At 51.0% G+C, this 21,126-nt stretch overlaps 1 protein-coding gene across 1 annotated transcript; it reads left to right on the forward strand.

The window, feature by feature from the left end:
* Positions 1 to 7,400: 7,400 nt before the first annotated feature.
* CSRNP1 (cysteine and serine rich nuclear protein 1) lies at positions 7,401 to 20,009 on the forward strand. Its single transcript, XM_030943474.1, has 5 exons — positions 7,401 to 7,555; positions 14,215 to 14,410; positions 16,695 to 16,954; positions 17,425 to 17,721; positions 18,782 to 20,009. Exons 2-5 carry the CDS (start codon positions 14,239 to 14,241, stop codon positions 19,763 to 19,765), a joined length of 1,713 nt encoding a protein of 570 aa, XP_030799334.1. The 5' UTR covers positions 7,401 to 7,555; positions 14,215 to 14,238; the 3' UTR covers positions 19,766 to 20,009.
* The last annotated feature ends 1,117 nt before the right edge of the window (positions 20,010 to 21,126 follow it).

Genomic DNA, 21,126 nt, shown 5'->3' on the forward strand with positions numbered 1-21,126 from the left:
AGGATCCTGTCCCCAGGGAGCAATGAGGGTGGCACAGTCACACTGGGAAGACCAAGACCCCTGGACATGCCTTGCTGGGAGTTAAAGAGCTTTACAGCAGATGAGAATTTGGCTCAGAAGTCCCAACACTGACCACAAGGACTTTGGGAGCATGACCTGCCACCAAACCCATACAGAACATGCCAAGACAAATAATAATTAGCTCTCTGTACTTAATTCCACACAGCTGACCTTTTCAGAGCAAGTTTTTCATGCCACCAGGATCTGCCTCTAAAAGCCAGTGACCCTGGGCATCCTGCAAGCGTTCAGAAGGATAGTGACAGCTCACAGATAAAACCAGCACAAAAATGTGGACCTGGTGCCCTTTTTGTAGCTCCCAGTTTTAAACAAGCACCATCATCTAGAGCTCTGGAACTGAGGAAAAAGCGCTGAAGCATCACTTGTAGCCACTGTGGCCACCAAACACTGCTCCAGCTCTTGGTGATGCAGAAGAAGCAAATTTTTTTCAGCTGGGAGATTTGCTGTGAGTTCTGTCCATGAAGTAAAATATAAAGAGATGCTCACACACCTACCTGTATATAGAATTTTCACATGGATTTTACTGCTGTTTCAGTCCAGCTCAAGCACCACGAGATCTGCTCAGGGGAAGCAATGCCACTGCCCCTTACTGTGGGCTTGTAAAAGGAGAAAATTGAGAGAGGAGAGGAGAGGAGAGGAGAGGAGAGGAGAGGAGAGGAGAGGAGAGGAGAGGAGAGGAGAGGAGAGGAGAGGAGAGGAGAGGAGAGGAGAGGAGAGGAGAGGAGAGGAGAGGAGAGGAGAGGAGAGGAGAGGAGAGGAGAGGAGAGGAGAGGAGAGGAGAGGAGAGGAGAGGAGAGGAGAGGAGAGGAGAGGAGAGGAGAGGAGAGGAGAGGAGAGGAGAGGAGAGGAGAGGAGAGAATCGAGCTTTAGTCATAGTGTTATTTTTAATGGATTTGGATCCTGACTTGTCTGCTCTGAAACTCTTCACTCTTAAGGAACCACTGCAGCCCTGTCCTGTGCTGGAGGCTTCACCAGCCCTCATGGGGGCAGGTGTGCAGCACCCCAGATGTTCCCATTCACAGTCCAGCTCTCATTTGCTCTGAATTTGCATCAAAATAGGATCATGCTGAGACCCTGGATTCAACTCACAGCCTTTGCTGGAGGCAGGGGGTAGTAACTTTTTCAGAGGGCTCAGGTATTTCCTCCAGAGCTTGTCATCACGTCACTGCAAATACCCCTGCTCTGGATGGGTTTTGTTGGTTAAGAATGGACTGTGATGAAGGTTTAGGGTGCTCCTTGCAGGGAGGGCAGGGGCTGGTGGGGGCTGGCAGGCAAAAGCCAGACAAAGCAAGTGAGATTGGAGCTGTGATGTTGCCACTGTGAGCCACCAAAGTGACAGGGCAGGGGCTTACCAAAGCCCACAGGGAGACACTGGCAAGGGTAGGAAACGAGCCCCAGTGGCATCTGGCCAACCCCATCACCCTACACAGCCTGGGGTCTAGAGCAGCTTCACTGCAAAGTGACAAACAGACAACTGAAATTGCTTTTTCTCTCTAAATGCTGTCCCCAGGCAGCCCAGCAGCAGTGAAATAACCCTCTCACCCAGTCTCCCCCATAGTTTATGATAAAGAGCCTTTTGTTGCAATCTAATTTGCAAACTTTCTCTTCTCTGCCATTCTCATGTGCCACGGTTCTGGAGACTCATATAAGTATTTTTACAAGAAACTCTTTCAGACAAATAAGTCTGGGGAGGTTTGTAATTTCTATTACCTCATGGTGACTCCATTGATAGACAGCAGCACACCTTGGGAGAATTAGGGAGCATAAAGTAATGGAGGTTTTTGTCCTCTCAAGACAGAGCTGTGAGTGCTGCCTGGCTCACAGCCAACACCACCAATTACCAACCTGGAGCAGGAGACAGGTCCTAGTGCTGAAAAATTGCATTTTTCCAACAAGCCTGGTAATGATGGAGCTGTGCTGTGAGCTACCATTTCCTCCTGGGCCTGTTAGACACGCAGGACTGTGCAGGGTTTGGGCCACCTCAATGTTTGGGGACAGCTGTTGTCCTTTGGGGGAAAACGATGGAGTTTGTGTTGCTTCCTCTTGCCTTTGCTGCCACTCACCACTCTTATTCCGGCTTATTTTCACAGGAGCCCTTTCTGCCAGGAGACAGAACAGTCGAGCATAAAGAAGCAATTTCAGAGGCACTGTCATTGGCAATTATGCTTGAAAGCCAGAGATTTAATTATTGTGTGAGAGCCATACCCTTGAAAGAGGAATCACAGCGGTCCCATCACTGGAGAGGTTTCAGCGCTTAAACGGGCGACTCACGAAATGTCAAGGAGCACAGAGCGCAGCACTCCTGTGCTTCCCACCTCCAAACCCTGGTGTGAGGCTTTCTGGTGGCACCAAAGTTAGCTGTGAGCTGGGTTAATTGAGGACACAGGTGTCCTCAGCTGCCTGCAGAACGTGGGGTTTTGTCATGCTCGTTTTCCGTGCCCGCTCACCATCGCTGGCGAGCAGTTGAAGCGACGCGGCGCTTTCGCAATTCCCATTTCATGCCTGCGTTTTAAATTAACGCTTCCTCGCTCAGGGTGATGATTTTTTTTGTGTGTTTGTTTGGAATCTAACAATTATATCTGTGCTCACCAGCAAACAGGTCACATTCTGCATCTCTCTCAGGCTTACAGGGCGCCTGTAGATGGAGGAGAGCACTGAATTGCCCTGTCCTGATCTCCACCAAGGACTGAGAGCATCAAGAAAGCACATTTTGGTAAAGGCATAAATAATTACCCAGCAGGTCTATAACAGTGCAGCACACAGGGCTTTAAATCCTAGAGATGTGACTGTCAAAAGAGGAGCAACTTTGCAGAAGATGATGGAGCTGTGTTGGTGTAAAATCAGTGAGGACCAGGGTCAGGAGGCAAGTTGGGGCACAGGGGTGATGCTGGACATCTGACTGCTCAAGCTGGATTGGTTTAGCCAGGATTTCTTTTCCCAGGTCCCCGTGTTGTCACTCTGGAATGGGTTGTTACAGTACCCAGCAACACAACCACAGCCACGTACAGCTGATAAGTTTTTTTAGAGCTGCAGTAGGGATGTGACACAAAACCAGGAAAAAAAATTCCTATCTCCAAGCCCAGATATTCCTGATTCATCCATCCCTAAGCACCAAGAGCCTTTCAACCCCAGGAAAAGCACTTCTCCTGCTGCAGAGGGCAAGCACAAAACCGGCAGCGAGGCGCTTGCCATCCCGAGCTTGTCCAGCTCACACCTCTTATCCCAGTGCTCGTGTATCAGGAATCCTCCCCCGCTCCTTTCCCGCTGGGCTCCCCGCTCCCTGCGCTCGCTCTCGGTGCCAGGGCACTTATCCCAGCCGCGGCTGGTCAGCAGGGAATTTCCTCCCGCCGGAGCAGCACTCCCGTGGCTCCCGGCCAGGGAAAGCAGCTCCGGGCCGCCGCTGCCAGCAGCCCTTGCCAAAGCACAGAGGGTTTTCCTGGGCGCAGGGGCTGCGAGCTGCTGCAGGGAAAAGAGGATGCTCCTTGAGAGGTGAAAAAAGAACCGCGTTAAAAACCTCATCAAACTGGCTCAGGGTAAAGAGAAACTGATTTTTTTTTTTCTCTCTCTCTCTTTCTCATGAATTAATTTGTTGGAGGAATGAGGCTCAGAAAAGAAGCAACGAAATACACGTTGAGTCAAACTGAGATATTCTTTTAACCTATTTCTTTCAACACAGGAAAACATCTTAGATTGGTTGAGGGCTATTTATCCTCCTGTGTAAGCTTCCAGTTATTGATAGTAGTGCTTTTAGGTTGATTTAAAAAAAAATATTAAAAATTTCCACTTGAAAAATAAGTTTTGTTTCAACTCCCCCTTCTCTTTCACACACACACAACTCTGGGCAGTGTGGAGGCAGAATTGTTCTTTGCCTGACTGAATCGCTAAATAATTTCTGCCCTGTGTGGGACTCTTATCTCAGAGTGGCTTTGCTTTCATTAAAACTATTAGAAGCAAAAGAGAAAATGGGTAAGCTGGGGGTTGCTGGCAGCCTTTCCAGCTGTTTTCCAGGATATCCCCTTTCCCCCATACCCTGGGTTTCATGCCAAACTCAGCTCGGGGACAACAGCAAGTGACCCCCCCCTCTCATCCCACAGACAATGTGCAGGGACAGGTGACATTGTACCCTGCTCTAGTCCCATGGAAGCTCTCAGTGTCCCCAGGGGCTGTGTGGTGACACCTCCCTGGCGCCAGGACCCGTTTTGGGCTGAGCCCAGGGGATGGCGGGGTTGGCGGGGAGGGTGTAGCCTGTGAGGTGGAGGAAGTGAGGAGCCAGTGTACAACCTGAACTCGGCCACCCTCGACCCAAACCCCAAAGAGGAAAGCCTGCATGCATGACATCTTCCTGTTAGGAAATATTAATCACGGCCATGTCCAAACATGGTAAGTGAAACCTCAGGGAAACCGCTGCTCTGGCCACCAAGGGCTGTGTGCCGGTGAATTCAGGAAGGCCCTTGTGCCTCAAAGACACGACCCACCCCTCCTCAGGGCACTACCTCCAGTTATGGATTGCCTCCCTGACGTCTGAAGCAAAATCTCAGCTCATCCTTCCCGTGCCTCTGTACCCAGCTGTTGTTTCATGGGCTCGGGAGAGAGCCACGGGGTGAGCCAGGTAGAGAGTGAAGCACCTGGAGAGGAGAAGAACCAACCAGCAGGAAAAGCAGCTTGAGGGTGTTCTCAGCTCACCTTCGCCCTTGCAGTAGTGTTGTTGGGGTGACCAGCAGGGATGTCATGCCCACAGGAATCACTGACACACACCAGGGCATGACCAGGAGTAAAAATCCTGATGGCACCACTTCCCGTGAGACACCTGTATTATAAAAAAAAAAAAAATCCAAACTCAAACAACTACAAAAACAAAACAAACCAACCATACAAACAAAAAACCCATGAGATGCATCCCAAGAGGTTTACAAGTAAAATAATTTTCCTGGAAAGAAGTGTCAGCACTCTGGCTTGCAGCACTGTTAGGACAGCCTCTTGGAGCTAAGGAGCTCACAATAGACCATGGGAATAATCCCACGTACCCCAATCCAGCATCATCCTTCTTAGGCAAGGCAAATCCAACCTGACTCCCAGGTCTGAATTCCAACCACCAGGGGCCAAAACCCTTTTTGGGGCCAATTCCTGCTTGCAGGCCAAGCCCTGCTTTTGGACCTCAGTCCAGTGTGGAGGCCAAGCTTCTCCTGTGGAGCTCGAACATATTATAGGGCTCAAATTCCTTGTGGGGGCCACATCCTGATTGTGGATCCCTAATTCCTGTGGGACCAACCATCCTGTGAGGCCCAGATTTGTTCCAGGCTCCAAGCCTTTCTCAGGGGTCCCAAACCACCTGTGGTTCTGGGATCCAAGCCTTGCCTATGTGTCCCCACCCATCTGTGGGGTCCAGACACTTTCCAGGGGTCAAGTCTGCTTGTGGGTCCCAAACCATTTTGGGTTCAAAGCTCTGTGATGCCCAAATCTCTTTTGGGGTCTGAGCTTTGCTTGTGAGTCCCCGGCCCCTTGTGGGCCCCAAGCCCTTTGAAACAGACACATCCATTCTGGGGTCCAAGCTGTGCCCGTGGGTCCCAAATTCCAGGCAGAGATCCAGATTTGTGGGGTCCAAATCCCTTTCAGAGCCCAAGCCTGCTTGTGCGTCCCAAGCTCCCTGTGGGACTCAAATCTGTTTGGAGCACAACCCTTGTGTGGGTCACCAGATCTTTGTATGGCTCAAACCCCCAGTGGGACCCAAAATGTGTGTCAGGGTCCAGGCTTTGCCTGTGGGTACCCAATCCTTCATGGGCTCCAAAGCCCTTGAAGCACCCAAACCCTTTTTGGGGTTCACCCCTGCTTCAGGTTCCCAAGCCCCGTGTGGTATTTAAATGCATTCTGGAGTCCTCATTGTGCCCGTGGGTCCCAAATCCCAAATGTTTGCAGGGACCCAAACCCTCTGAAAGGTCCAAACCCCTTTCAGGTTCCAAGCCTGCTTGGGGGTCCCCAGCCCCCTGTGGTGCCTGAATCCATTTTGGGGTCCAGCCTTTGCCAGGTAGGTGTTGAACTCCTTATAAGACCATAGTCCCTGTGGTACCCAAATTGGTTTTGGGGTCCAAGTTTTCTCTGTGGATTCACAACCCTTTGTGGGCTCTGAAGCAGCCAACATCCTCTTGCTTTGGGGTCCCCAGACTCCTGTGTGCCCAAATATGTTTTGGGGCCCGTGCTGTGCCTGTGGTTCCCCAGCTCCTTGTGGGACACAGCTTCCCTGAGGGACTCAAATCCATTTTGGGGGTCCCAGCACCCCATGACCACTTGCGGGTCTAAGCAGTACCTGTGACTTCCCAATCTCTTTTAGTATAGACCTAAATCCATTTAGGTTCTCACTTGAGGACCTCTTTGGGACCTAAATCCATTTGGGTTCTCACTTGGGGTCCCCCAGCCCTCTGTGGTGCTCACACCCACTTTGGAGTCCATGCTGTGCCTGTAGATCCTCAACCCCTTGTAGGACACAGCTTCCCCATGGAACCCAAATCCATTTTGGGGTCACCATCCCTCCGTGCTACTCAGACCCACTTTGGGGTCCAACCTGTCCCTGTGGCTCCTCAGCCTCTTGTGGGACACAGCTTCCCCATGGTACCCAAATCCATTTTGGGGTCCCCAGTCCTCCATACTACTCAGACCCCTTTGGGGTCCATGCTGTTTGCCTGTGGCTCCTCAATCCCTTGTGGGACACAGCTCCCCCGTGGGACCCGCAGCGGTGCGGGGCTATACACTGCAACACGGGGTGGTGCGGGGCGGGGCGGTGCGGGGCTATACACTGCAACACGGGGCGGGGCGGGGGTGCGGGGCGGTGCGGGGCTACACACTGCAACACGGGGCGGTGCGGGGCGGTGCGGGGCGGTGCGGGGCTACACACTGCAACACGGGGCGGTGCGGGGCGATGCGGGGCGGTGCGGGGCGGTGCGGGGCTACACACTGCAACACGGGGCGGGCGGTGCGGGGCGAAACTTCAACACGGGGCGGTGCGGGGGCGGGTGCGGGGCTACACACTGCAACACGGGGCGGTGCGGGGCGGTGCGGGGCTATACACTTCAACACGGGGCGGTGCGGGGCGATGCGGGGCGGTGCGGGGCTATACACTGCAACACGGGGCGGTGCGGGGCGATGCGGGGCGGTGCGGGGCTATACACTTCAACACGGGGCAGTGCGGGGCGATGCGGGGCGGTGCGGGGCTATACACTGCAACACGGGGCGGTGCGGGGCGATGCGGGGCGGTGCGGGGCGGTGCCTCCCGCCGCTCCTGACTCAGCGCCCCGCCCGGCGGGGGCAGGAAGCCGGGCGGGCCGGCCGGCCCCGCTCCTGTCACCGCCTGCGTCAGAGCCCGGAGTTTTCCACTGACGGAAAAGGGCAGCGCGGGGCGGCGCAGCCCGGCCCGGCCCCGGCAGCGGAGCGGGAGGCGCCGCGCCAGGCACCGCCGCTGCAGCCGGAGCCGCCACCGCCGCCGCAGGTAGGGACCGGGCGGGCAGCGGCGCCGGGATGGGGATGGGGATGGGGGAGCCGGCGTGGGCGGCGAGGGGGAGGCTCGCGTTTTACCACGGAGGGCTGCGACTGCGGGGTCCGCTCGGTGCCTGCCCAGCGCGGGGTTCGGCCGCCGGTTCCCGGCTCGGAGCCGTCCCGCCGGCTGTGCCGGGGGTCGCTGCCGGTGCCCGCCGCCCGCTGCCGGCGGTCGCGCCGCCCCGGCGCCGTCTGGCCGCGCTGCTGTGCCCGGCGGGGCTGCGGCTGGGGCTGAGCCGCCGGGGAGCTCCGGGAGCCGCCGGGGCAGCGGGACCGCGCTCCTTCCTCGGGGGAAGGGCTGCGGGTTTGCTGCGCCCCCGAGCCGGCCCCCCGCACTTTGCCATCGGCTGTGCCCTGTGGACACCGGAGCAGCTTTATGATATTTATTAGGAGTAGCGCAGAGTTCCCTTCTCACCCCTGCCCCGGTAAGTCCGGGCTCCGCTCCATCCCCGCGGCCGCGGTTCCAATTTTTTGATGTTGAGAGAAAGGTTGGGGAGGGGGTTGGGGGGAGCCTTGCCGGCTCGCTTTTCCCCAAATCCGCCCGGCTGGGGATGCTTTCCCGTCGCTACAGCAACACCTACCGACGGGCGCACGGAGGGACCGACGGGCGGACAGACGGAGCGGGGCACCCCCCACACCTCCCCCCCTCGCTTCCCGAAATAAGACATCGCGGCTTTTACAGCCCACCTGAAAAAAAGGAGGGGAAAAAAATTAAAAAATTAAAAAAAAAAAAAAAAAGGATACCCCGTCTGCCGCCCCCAGCTGCTAAGTTTTCTCAGGTTTTTATAATTTTTTCTGCCTGCTCCCCTCCACTCCCTCCTCTACCCCCGGCATCCTCAAAAGTGTCTGTCACCTCCGAGTTACATAATGTCGCTGTAGGAAGAGGCTGACACACAGGGACAGCCCTTTCCTAAAGCAGCTCAGCCTTACTAACGCCTGGAATGCCAACGCCTGGGTGGGATGGATGGAGGGAAAACCCTCGCGGCCGTTTACAAACCTCGAAGTCACAGAATGAGGGAATCCTTAAAGGCTGGAAAAGCCCTCTAAAATCCCCGACTCCAACCCTTAACCCAGCACTGCCAGGTTAAGTCTTATCATTTGTTATCAGCAATTGATCACCAATTATTAATTGATTTTATGACTTTATTTTTTTGGTGAAAATGATTTTAGTTTTGCTCTGCTGAGCAGTTTGCAGAGGTAGCCCGTCAAGGTGTGTGTGTGTGGGGTGGGGGGAGGGGTTATTTTCGGGATGGTTGGGTTTGTTCTCCTCCCGGAGAGACTCCGCAGCTCCCGGCAAAGGCTTTAATAATTCAGCGCAGGAAATGCGTGCGTATATATAGCAGGGAAGGTAACGCACAGCGTGTACCTACAGGAGGACAAATATGGAAACCTGGTGTGAATTATTCATGAGGTGTGATCAAATAGAGGATTTTCCTAGACAAAGCACACTTCGCTGTTTTCCTGTTTGTTACAGCACAATCTGCGCCGACTACATCCGAACTTCCTTTCATTTTGGGCCGTGTCAGATAACCTTTAATGTATTTGCTGAAATCTCTTATTTACCTTTCAAGCTGTCAGCAAGGAGTAAGGGGCTTGGTAGAAAAATCTGACAAGCCTTTTTTTTTTTTTTTTCCCTTTGTGGCCTTCCAAAAATTAGGAGACGGAGTAAACACTTGTGCTGCTCCTTCCGGGGAAGGTGTTTTGCCTGCTCAGTCTCTAACAGGAGCACAAACTCGTGGTGCTACGGACTGATTCATGCTCCCACTCCGCAGCACGACGTACTTTGGGTTTTGCTGTTGCATAGTAGGCAGAGGCTATTTTTAACCGGAGCAAGGTTATGAAACCTTAGACCCAGCTGGGTGAAAATAATCTGGTCTGAACTGGAAAGCACAGCTTTATGTGGCTGGGAACACGCGTGGGACTGTCCCCTGGAGGCTCCTGGTGGGATGATCCCGCTCCCCTTGGCTCCAGTCAGCCCCGAAATTGGGAAGTGCTGTCATCGGGAGGCTGTCACGGCGGCACAGGGGAAACCACTTAAGTAAATATGCAAAGAATTAAAATAGTTAAATGATTGAGCAATGAATCAGTGCTGATAGTGCGGCGATTATTCAATAACCCTGAAGTGTTACTGGGCTCACCACTGCTGTTAGACATCAGATTTCTGGGATTGCTGAGCAGCAAGCTCAGCTCCGCAGCACTTTTTTGGGGATTCTCGCACCGAGATCTCTTTGCCCACAAGAAACGGCGGCGTGCAAACAAACACCAGCCCCGGCAGCTCCCCCAGCGCTGCTCCACGAGCTGCCCTCGCAGCCGTACCTGGCTAAAATATGCGGCGGTGTTTTTTAAACTAATATTTACTCCTGCTAGACCTGCACAGCCACTGCGGCTCCGGGGGAGGGAGCGGGAGCCGCTCTGACTCACGGCTCAGCGCGGTCCTGAACTCGCTCCCAGCGTCCCGGTGTGCTGGGAACAGTCCATCCACCTCGGTGTGCTGGAATAAGTCCACTTGGCCTCCCTGGGCTGCAGAATTCCACTTTGTCTTCCTGAGCTTTAAAGTCAGCAAACCGGCTCAAAAAGTCACCGAAAAACAAATACTTCCAGTGCACTGTGCTGAGTTTTTGGGGGGTCGGAGGGATTGTTGTTTCTTTGATCGCTTGGCAAAAGAAACTTTGCTTTCAATAACTCATGCACAGATCGGGTTCCTTCCATTCTTTAGGATGCTCCACCGACCAACCCCCCTAAAATCTGAAATATCCTTGCTCCTGGGTGTTCTCCTGCAATGCCATGGGAATTGTGGCACAAGCAAAGGCAGCTGCTGGAGTCTCTGTGAGGAGTTTCCTTTGCTTTGCTTGCGCTGCTGCTTCAAAGCACATCTACAGCCCCAAAACACAGCACTGAAACATCTCCTCCTCCTAATTCTGCCCAAAGCCTCTTTGTGCAGACTCCTGGAGCCTGGACACTGGTAGGGGTTTTTTAGTTGCCTTCCTCTGCACTTGGCTAAACAAATGCCAAACCTTCTTAAATCTAAATTACTCGAAATATTTACTGTTGAGACGTCGTCCAAGAGGAGGATAGTTAAAACATTAATTCCTTGCATTCCAGTGTATTAGGGCTTTACCCTGCAACTTGTTGGGTGCCAGAAATGGGACTTTGCAGATTGGATTCCCTTCCCCCCAACTGGACTGCCCCCTCCTATTCCCCCCCACCCAAACTTTAATGCTTTAAAAAAAAAAAAAAAGGAAAAAAAAAAGGAGGGAGAGAGAAAGAAAGGAATGCACATCTGGGCTAAATATTTGTTAGAAAGTATTCCCAGGATAGTGGGAGTTCTGGTGCCAGAGAGGAATTCCTGCGGGTTTGATCCATTGCATTATGTACTTGTTCCAAAAGCTGTTTTCAGTAAAATAGATGAGTAAGAAGTCTTAGCCAAGAACAGAATGTCTTTTTTGGCAACTGAAAGGAAGATAGGATTATTTTATTTCAGGTTATGTAAAAAAAAAAAAAAAGAAAAAAGAGAAGGTGGTAAAATCCTGCACTCCGTGGTGCCTGCAGAGATTTGCAATGGCAAACTCAGATATAGATATTTATTTTTTTTCCATTCTGCTGTGGACATTTTTGGGACTTGCTTTTAAGACACTGCTGTGGGTTTAAGGTTGCTTGCAAAATTACTGCAATTAAAATATCCTCATTGTGTCTGAATGGGCCTCTGGGCTTTTTTGGCTGAGTGACCAGTGGCCTTGGCGACATGGCTTTAAAGGCAGCATCCAAATTGCTGATGTGAATTCTGTCTCCACATGCCAGGGTGAGGAGGGGAGCAGAGGATCACCCTGGCTTTGACAGTAAAATGCCCATCTGGAGGATTTTTTGGGGTAGGGTAGAAACAGACACTGATGGGTGAAGCTCCACTACGTCTCTCCTGAGAAGGATTTGAAAATTTGGCTTGGAAAACATCACAGCCATAAATCAGCAATGAGGGGGAAGGTGTAACAGGAGAAAATCACTGTATTTTGGCTGGTGGGCAGCGGGTTCACCAGCTTTTTCCCATCAGCTGGGAATCCTGTTTGCACAACGCCTCCTTTGCATTAACAAAACAATAGGTGTCTTGAAGAAGACAGCGTGCCAAAAGTGGTTTTTTTCCCCTATCCATTTGGCTCATTCTCATAGATGGGGAGCTGCACAAACCTCTCTTCATCCTCCTGGCTGGTGATAGTATTTAAAAAATAAATAAATAGAATTGCACCATCTTATGCACAGCTTGCCTTGGCTCTGGCTTGGTGTTTGTGTTAGCTGGGTTCTCTGGCTGTGGGAGAGCGCTCTGGTTTCCCTCTGGGGTTGGTCTGGGGGGATGTGGTGCAGCCCCTGATGGGCTGTTGGCTTGGCAGGTGACCTGAGCATCAGGGCTGCTGCATCTTTGGTCCAGCCCTGGGAGTTATCCTTGTCTCAGCAGCATGGCCTTGGCTGCTCCAGCAGCCTCTGATGTCTCCCACAGGACTTGGATGTGGTCAGCATCGCATCTCTGAGGGTGTTTGCTCTTGGAAATGTGTCCTACAGGCATTTTAGGGAGCTGGTTCCTCATTCCCTTGGCTGTAGTGGCATCCCTCACTGTCATCCCTCACTGTCCTGTGGAGCATTCTCTCTGCAGCAGGAGCTGATGCTCTTTCAAGCCACATGTGGGTTTGTTGGGTTTTTTTTTGCAAAATTTTTGTCCATTCCAGGTGGACAGTGGGGTCTGCAAACCTCTGCAAACAAAAAGCAGCCCAGGCTTTGATTCGGACCCCTACCACGGATTTGGAGAATTCCTTTGCTTCTGATTGTTTCTTAAAGCAAACATGAGACAGGGCAGGAGGCACATACACAAAAATAAGGCAAATAAAAAGTTTGTTATTTGCTGTTTTGTGGCCACCTGCGAGCTCAGCTTTGCCATGGAGCAGGCAGGAAAGGGGTTAATCCAGGTGTTGGGTAGGACATGTGCTGCTGGGGCTGGAGGGTGGCCAAATCCACCTTCTCTGCATCTATTTTGGATTAAGGCCAAAAAAACAACAACCCCTCTGTGGCAAAACCACCTGCAGCTCCAGGTCTGTTGAGGAGGAGGAGGAGGAGGGATGGAGGGATCACTTCTCCCCAGGTTCAGGGGGACGGGCTGGCCCTGTAAGCACGCCTTGCAGCCAATGATTAACTCCTCCAGGCCAGGGAAGTGCTTCAGCCAGGGACTTCTTTGACCTTTAAGGTGACTATTGTCTCCTGGGAAGCTGGTGGTAAACATAATTAGGGAGGGTTGGTGCAGGACTTGGAAGGGACTGTGAGCTCCTGTCCTGCAACGTGATACTGCTTGGTGCAGCCAGGACACTGAAAATCCCGTGGTGGGGAGGTTCTGCCACTGGCGTGGTGTCTGTGCTGCCTCCTCAGGTCTGTCAGCAGGACAGGTTTAGTGCTTTCTTGTTTTGTTTTTTCTTTTTCAGAGACTTAAATTAACTTGCGGGGTGAGAAAGTGTTTGGGTTGCAAAGAATGGAGAAGTTTCATGTGGTGGGAGGGGATGTGGACTGGGTGTCTGGCATCCCTGTATCTGCACTGTCACCATCCCTGGGCTGTCTACTGTCCCATATGATCCAAATTCTAGGGATGCATTAGCTTTTGTGTATTATGGGGGTGGCTGGTAGCATCCCACATTGCTGGGGCTCTCCCCTCCTTGCTGGAAGGAGTTCCTGGGCTGGGGCTGCATCCCTCCCACTGTGGTTGTGCTTTACAGCCTGGTGGGATGGGGTCAGAGCAAGCCACCCCTCAGGCAGCAGCCTCCAAACATACTGTAGGCAAAGGCTGTAGCTTTTGTGGGGTTTTTTTTTTTTTGGTCTCCTGAATTTGCACAAACTTTATAAAAGCGAAGTTTAAAAGATGCAGCACAGTTATTTTTGGCTTTCTTTTATTTTTTTTTTCCCTTTAAGATGAGCAGGGGCAAAGCATGCAGGAAATTTAGGAATCTAGGCAAGTACAGAGCTCCTTTGTTTTTAATTAGCTGCGTTGTTTTTAATTGCTTCTATGCTTGATACATAACCCAGCCTAAACAAGAATAGCTTATTGAATGGGAGACTGACTATGAAAGGCACCGTGAGGAGAAGGGCTGTTCTTCACAGTTGATATATTTGTATTTCAGTGCTTCATTTAATAAGTCTGTTTCCCCGGGGGGCTGTAGCAAGTAAATCATGCCAACAGATTGTTTTCTGCAAACTGGCTTATTTTTGTAATTAGCAAGACGTTAAAGCTGTAACTGCATAGAAAGCGATCTGGGTGAGGAGTGAACATAAAAGAATTAGTAAGCAAAATGTAATACTTACTGTTTGATGACATTTGTGTTGATTGGATTGGTTTCTGGACAGTTTGTTGTCCGGGATAGTCACTTTCTTCTGCAGTGTTGTGGAAATGGGAGAGAAATTCACAGGTGTGCGCAGCGAGTGTAGTAAGATGAGGTGTTTTAGGGGCACACTTTTTGGGACTCACATCTGCGTGGCCAAGTGGATCTGATGGGGAAGCCTTGCTGGGGGTTACAGCTGTCCTGCTCATCACTAGAAACTGCTAAAATTTCCCTGGCTTCATGTTGGTTTTTTCCCTTTGTTTTCCAGTTATATGACAAAAACAGCGTCACCATGAGCGGAGTATTGAAAAGGAAGTATGAAGAGCTGGGAGATGACAGCACCTACTGCTCCTCCTCCTCCTGCTCCCCCCTCTCCTCCTCAGCATCCTCAGGCTGGGACACCGATGAGGAGAATTCCCGTGGAGAGCCCAAGCCCAGCTCTGCCTTAATGTCCAGCTTCACCCGTGAGTAGCTCTGGCTTTCCCAGGATCAGCCATGCCTCTGCGTGGGATTTTTGTAGGGTGGTGGTGGGTAATCGTCTCACAGAGACCCCCTTGGGGCGCACTTTTACGGCTGGAAGTGGTTGTGGCACCTGGTACCTGTCATGACACTGGTTTATAGTCATCCATCCTCCTCACAGTGGTCTTCCTCAGCCCTTCCTCCCAGTATTTATTATTCCTTTGGAATATTTTTGCTGAAGTCCAGGTTTGCAGGAATAGAAACCCAAGGATGGGTGTGCACAAAGGCATGTGGGTGCCTCCAAGCCTGTGCTCCAAGACCATCCCACCAACCCTCAATTCCCTGTCAAGCTGTTTCACAGGCAAAACCTAATCAGACAGTGAAGGCCTGTAATGCTCTTTTTAAAAAATGATTAACCAGTAACGTAATTACCATTTCAGAACTTGTTTCCTACGTAAATTGGGTACTTTGCCAAAGAACATGACACGTTTGACATTGCCTGAGCTGCTAGTACAGATAAAAGCTATTTTGTTTTCCCAGCAATGTAAGTTTTGAGAGCTTTTAGGAAAACACACAGAAGGCAGTGTTGTAAAGCCCTTTATCTGCCGTGTGAAGGGAAAAATAAAAAGTACAATAGAAGAACATCTTCATGGAGGAGAAATAGTCCAACCTAGTAAATTATACTGAACACCCACTGTATATAGCAGTTAAGGTCCACTTAGCAGACATACACAAACACGCAGTGGTCTGAAAAGGCTTTAGAAGTCTTGTAATAATAAAGAGTCTCATTCTTGCTTGTCTTCCCAGGTTTTGTGACAAAACAATGAACTTTTTGTACTCTCTGGCTCAATTGGAAAAGGGTCAGGAATGGGAAAACAATTTCAGAGGAGGGGTGCAGGGAGAGAGGAGCAAATGCCAAAGTGCAGCAGCTCGGCCGATAGACGATCGTGGTGGTTAACTTGCCTTCTGATAAAGAGCTCGTGTTTTAGGAGATTGAGTCAAGGTTATTGTGAAAATGCAACTCACAGTGCAAAGATATGATCAGAGCGACTGCAGGGCCCAGTGTGAACCCCCAGCTATTGAGCAGAAGCTGCTGACACAGCTGGGTGAACACTTCTTTTTTATCTTTTTTTTTTTTTTCCCACATGAAACTGAAACACTATATTTTGGCAAGTGAGACCTGTGAAATGTGGGTGCAGTTAACTGTCCAGTCTTGCACTTTCACAGCCTTTGGGGCCCACCAAAGCAGCTGAGCTCCTCAGGTTGTTTGCAGTCTTTTCCTTGGGTCCCACTGCAGGGCTGCTTGTGGCTCTGCCTCCCAAAGAGCAGCGCTTGATCCCAGCTCTGCAGCAGTCACCCACCCTTTCTGGGTTATTTTTTTCCAACCAAAGCACCCCTGCACTAGCAGAGAATGGGACCAGAAATGCCTCCCCACCACAAATTCAGGTGTAGCTGGCTCTTATTCCTGCCACGCTCACGTGGCTGTGCCTGGCTTTACTTTCTTGGCAGGCCACACTCGTGGAAACTCACTGACTCTGAACCTGCCCTGACTAATTAGTCCCCCTGCATCTACTGTGTTTGCATGTGCAGCTGTGCAGGGCCAGGTATCTCTGGAGAGGCTCTGCTCTAAATGATGTGTAACATGTTTCAGCAGTTTAAGATAAACCAGAGTCATGTATTGCCGTGTTTACCCAGGGATCACCTGCACAAAGATTAACATCTTTGCAGCTGCTCTCAAATGAGTCTCTTGAGAATAAACCATAGATTCAGAGTTCCTCCCAGTGGATGGTGAGAGGAAGTACCAGAAAAAACAGCAATTTGGGCAGTTTTCTGCCCTGCCACAAAAGCTGGAGCCATGAAGCACCAGGAATAGCAATGCCCTGGCATCCCAGGAGCAGACCAGGGGCTCCTGAGCTTGGGGCAGAGTGGATTTAGAAAGACAGATGTGTAGGATGACTGGTTGCTTGTTCATTGTGCTCTGCCACACGTGAAGAATAAGCAAATGTATGTTCCTGGGGAAGTCAGGCGGGAAGGAGAAGCAGCAGCCACCTCACAGGGTGAATCTCATTGGTGACTCTGATGCAGCAGGGCTTGGCTTAGCTTCCTCTCCATCCTCATCCCACCTCTGAAGTGCTAGCTCCTAAAACACCACCAAGCAATGTTGTAGCTTTGTCCCAGTGTTTTTCTGTTGAGAGAGTAATTACAAATCCTGCCTGTTTGTAATATTTCTATTCCATCCGCAGCATGGCTTAGTGCTTTTTCTTTTTTTTTAATTCTCCCCTTTTTTAGCCACGTCAATCCTGAAGAAATCCAAGCGGCTAAAGAAGAACAATGTGGAGTTTGACCGGGTCACTGTGTTTTACTTCCCACGCTGCCAGGGCTTCACGAGCGTGCCTAGCCGTGGGGGCTGTACCCTGGGCATGGTGAGCAAACACAGCTCCTCCCGCCAGTTCACGCTGGCAGAGTTTTCAAAGGAGCAGGAAAACGTCCGTCGGGGCAAGCTTGAAGAGAAATTAAAAGAGGAGAAGTTGGAAGCGTTGAAATGGAAAGTGAGTGAGGAGCATGGGGCTGGGTTGATGAGGAGCTGGTGGATGCTGTTGGTTAATTGGCCAGTTTTTAGCAAGAGCCTCTGAGACCTGGGAGCATCAGTCCTTAGCTCTCAGTCTGGGTCTCCAAAAAACACAGGCTCCAGTGGGGGGACTTTCATTTAGTTCTCCACCTTTGAAAAGTGAAAAGACACAGAAGACATTTTTGCTCTTTTGGTGGTACCTCTCTGTCCTGGGATCCTCTTGAGACTCCTCTTAGCGTCTCCCAGAGTTTTTTAATTTCTGATTTAGATACTTGATATCCCAGTCAGAAAGACCAGTCAGGTCTTTGTGGGCTCTGACTTAGATGTTGATCCTGAGGCTGACTACCATGGGGAAGAGCTCATCCCTTTCTTGTTTCCCCTCACCTGGGGGTTCCAATGGCTCTGTGTCCCAAACAAGCCCCTAAGGCTTTGTCCATTTTCTGCCCTCAGCTAACCATGAACGGCACCAAGGAGTCGGAAGAGGCCAACCAGCTCACCATCGAGGACATCTCCGACGACGACATCGACGTCAGCAACGTGGACCTGGAGGATGGCTTCTTCCTGCAGCCCTACCCCGCCAAGAAGAGGCGGGCGCTGCTGAAGGCCGTGGGCGTGAAGAAGATCGACAAGGAGGAGAAGCGGGAGCTGCACAACATCCGCCTGTCCCGGGAGGACTGCGGCTGCGACTGCCGCGAGGTCTGCGACCCCGAGACCTGCAGCTGCAGCTTGGCAGGCATTAAATGTCAGGTACAGCCCCACCCCTGGGCATGGGGGGATGCTGTGGCTCCAGCTGTGCATTAGAGCAGGGGGGTGTGAGCAAGAAAAAGCTTACTTTTGCTCCCTTATATCTCCTTTTGGACCATTTTGTTTTGCTTTTTGTTTTTGGAATCTTTGGACAGAGCTGGGGTAGCCTGTAAATCCATTGCTCCCACCTGCTCTTGGAGGTGAGGAAAGCTCTTGGAGCATCCCTCAGGCTGCAAGGCAGGCACTGCTTGAAAGCATTCTCGTCCCAAATCACACACTCAGCCATCCCCAGGCTGCAATGAGAATGTCCCTGCTTTACGTTCCCATGAGATCCATACCTGCTTGATCTCCTGTTGGGCCACGTGGGAATGTCTGCAAGGAAGAGCTCCTTGCTCCTCACACGAGGCTGCACTTTCTCCCCCTCCCCCAGGTTTTATTTTTAATTCCTTTTTCTTCTGGTGTGTGTCACAAATCCCAGTGCGCTCAGGCGAACGTGGGAGTGTCAGCTGAGCGTCAGCCCACAGCAGAGCTGTGCAGGCCACCTGCACAGTGGGATAATCCCCCTCTATTCAATTAGTGAGTTATATTTTTCAGGGTGTTTTTTGCAGGTGCCTGCCCAGCTGTATTTAGGGAGCCTCATTCCCTATTCTGGGCGCTGCTTTCTCCCTCGGTGCCGTGTTTGGAAGCTGGGGGTGGCGGAGGTGGGTGCACACGGGTGCGCCATGTGTGTGTCGCAGCCCCCCTCTAGTGGCTGCTGCAGATCAGATAGTGAAATCATTAAATAGCAATAAAGAAAAAACTCACTCTTGCTCCCTTATGTCTCCTTTTGGACCATTTTATTTTGCTTTTTGTTTTTGAATCTTTTTTCTTCACTTGTACTGAAATCCAACTTTTTATGACACCTCTTCAAAAGAGCAGGGTGCTTTTGTTTTTTTTTTTCTTTCTGCTTTTAAACCCCTCAGCTGTTACTTGGTTTCTCAGGGCAGACGAGTCACAGGCAGTTTTGGTTTTATGCCACTGGGTTCAATCCTAACCCTCCCCCTCTGCTTCTCCCTGTTGCCAGATGGATCACACCTCCTTCCCCTGCGGCTGCACCAAGGATGGCTGTGGCAACACTGAGGGCAGGATCGAGTTCAACCAGGCCCGTGTGCAGACGCATTTCATCCACACCATCATGAAGCTGGAGCTGGAGAAGCAGCAGCAGAGCAGTGAGAAGGTGGTGGAGGCTGAGCCCCCTTTCCGGGAGCGGCTCCCTGCGCTGGGATGCGCGGCAGGGAAGGGCTCGCTGGAGGAGCGCACGGTGCCGCTGGCACCTGCCTTCCAGTTCAGCCCTGAGCTGGAGGCCCTGGGGGAGAACAGCTGCAGCAGTGACATGACAGACTCCTCCATCTCCTCGCACCCCAGCGAGGACCTGGAGGAGCCCTACGAGAGCCTCCCCTCTGACAAATCCCAGTCGGACGTCGACGACGACGGCTTGGCGCGCATCCTCCACTTCAACGACTCGGACGCCGAGGAGGAGAGCAGGCGTGGCCAGGATGACCTCGGCTGCTTCCATCCCACTGACTTCTTCATCGAGGACCACGGCAGCGAGGCCAAGCCCGTCCCTGGCCACTTGTCCCACCTCTCGGAGTGCCTGGATGAGAATGCCAACCAGGACAGCGGGGGTTTGCTGGAGGATGCAGCCCATGGGAGGTGCGATGGGCTGTCCTGCTGCGCCCCCTCCTCTGCTGAGCCCTGCTCCAAGAGCTACGCCGACCTCAGCCTTTCCTCTGATTCCTTGGATTTCTTCCAGTCCTTCTCGGACTATAACTTGGGACCCCTTTACAACTCCTTAAAGGAGTATGAGAACCTGGATAACTTCTCAGCGTTACAGTTTCAGTTGCCTAATTTCCCTGGCTTCCCGCAAGCTGGAGATCAGGGCTCCTGTTTCTTGGAGTCCCTCATTGGTTTGTCTGAATCCGTCCCTGAAACCCCGGCCCCTTTCACAGACAATCAACTTTTGGAGGATGCCATCAAGTCATCACTGATGGAGACAGTGAAGGTGTGAAACACTGATGTGGCTCAGGCAAGGACTGATGCCAAAAGGAAAATGGAGGAACAGTTGTACAGGCAAACTTTCTCTGAAAGGATGGTGTGCTACTCAAATATAAGGAGGAAAAAACAGCAACAGCAGAAGACTTTCTAAGCAAATGAACTATTTTTGGTCTTTATACAACATGGACATTTTGACATACTGCAGCTACAATCAGTTCTCTTGCTGTTTGTGCAAAAATTTCTAAACTTTCATGATGGGGTGGGGAAGGGAGGGAGGGAGAAAGACTTTCACATGAGAATTTCCTTGTGTTTTGTACGAAAAGACCTGTTGAGAAAAACTCCTCGCTAATGTTGCCAGTCGTCCACACAGCCCCTTCTACAAACGTTTCAGTGTTGCAGGAAGTTTTTAAGGCAACTTTTTGAAGCTGTATTTATTGTGAAAATTTGTGGTTTGCGTAAGAGTTGGCCCAACACACTCTTACGTTTACATCTGATGAGGTTTACAGAAGAGATCCATACACTATATACATAATCATTCTTCATCTATTTATTGCAAATTCCAGAATTTAACTAGCCACTGAAGCTTGAACTAGCATGAAACCTTATTTAAATTGGTAATACCTCAGATGTATTATGTGTACAATCATATTTTTTTGCATAATATATCTGTATTTATTTATTTTCTACCTGTAGTACGTGAATAGCACTGTGGTTTGTCGATGACCTGGAAGGGCAATAAGGTCTTCAGGAGGAAGATGACCCTGGTTTTTCTGAGTCTGAACGATGTTGGCTGTTTGGTCTTCACTTCACATTTCTAAAAACACTGAACAGAAGTGGTGTGGGAGGGGAGGGATGAGGGAAGAGTTTGTGCAACATCCCTTGGTTTATCCCAGCCTTGTCGTAGACATGAGAATGGTGTTTGGTCTCCATAATGTCACTGTGGAGAGCAAAGCAAGCAAAACCTTCAACTATTTAAGAAGTAACATTAATACTAGCACGAAACAAAACCCAACCCCTTTTTGTAAATTATTTTATAATTTATTTAATTTCCTAGGGATTTGGCCATGAGATCTTTCCCCATCAGTTATGGTGCCTGAATATGCAGAGGAACTGTCAGCAGCGGTGGGGAGGTGTAACCATAAGGACCTTGGCAGCCCTCGTGGGGGGCTTTGGGAGAGCAAAGCCAAAACAGCAGCAGTGCTCAAGCTCCTCAGCAAGTGCTCCTTAGGACTCCCCAGCACCGAGGATGTCGCAGCTCCAAAATCCAGTGGGTCACACTGATTGTACTACATTTTTATATAGGTGAATCAAGTAATTCAAGCAAAACAGATGGATATGAAATTTTTGGGTTATTTGTCCTGTGAGTACAGTTTT

Source organism: Camarhynchus parvulus, chromosome 2 (genome assembly GCF_901933205.1).
Source record: "Camarhynchus parvulus chromosome 2, STF_HiC, whole genome shotgun sequence".
In the NCBI taxonomy this organism is placed as follows: Eukaryota; Metazoa; Chordata; class Aves; order Passeriformes; family Thraupidae; genus Camarhynchus; species Camarhynchus parvulus.

Coding starts and splice junctions, on each gene's coding strand:
- CSRNP1 (XM_030943474.1), top strand. CDS start 14,239: ATGAGCGGAGTATTGAAAAGGAAGTATGAAGAGCTGGGAGATGACAGC. Junction 16,955..17,424: donor TGGAAGCGTTGAAATGGAAA/GTGAGTGAGGAG, acceptor TTCTGCCCTCAG/CTAACCATGAACGGCACCAA. Junction 17,722..18,781: donor TGGCAGGCATTAAATGTCAG/GTACAGCCCCAC, acceptor CCCTGTTGCCAG/ATGGATCACACCTCCTTCCC.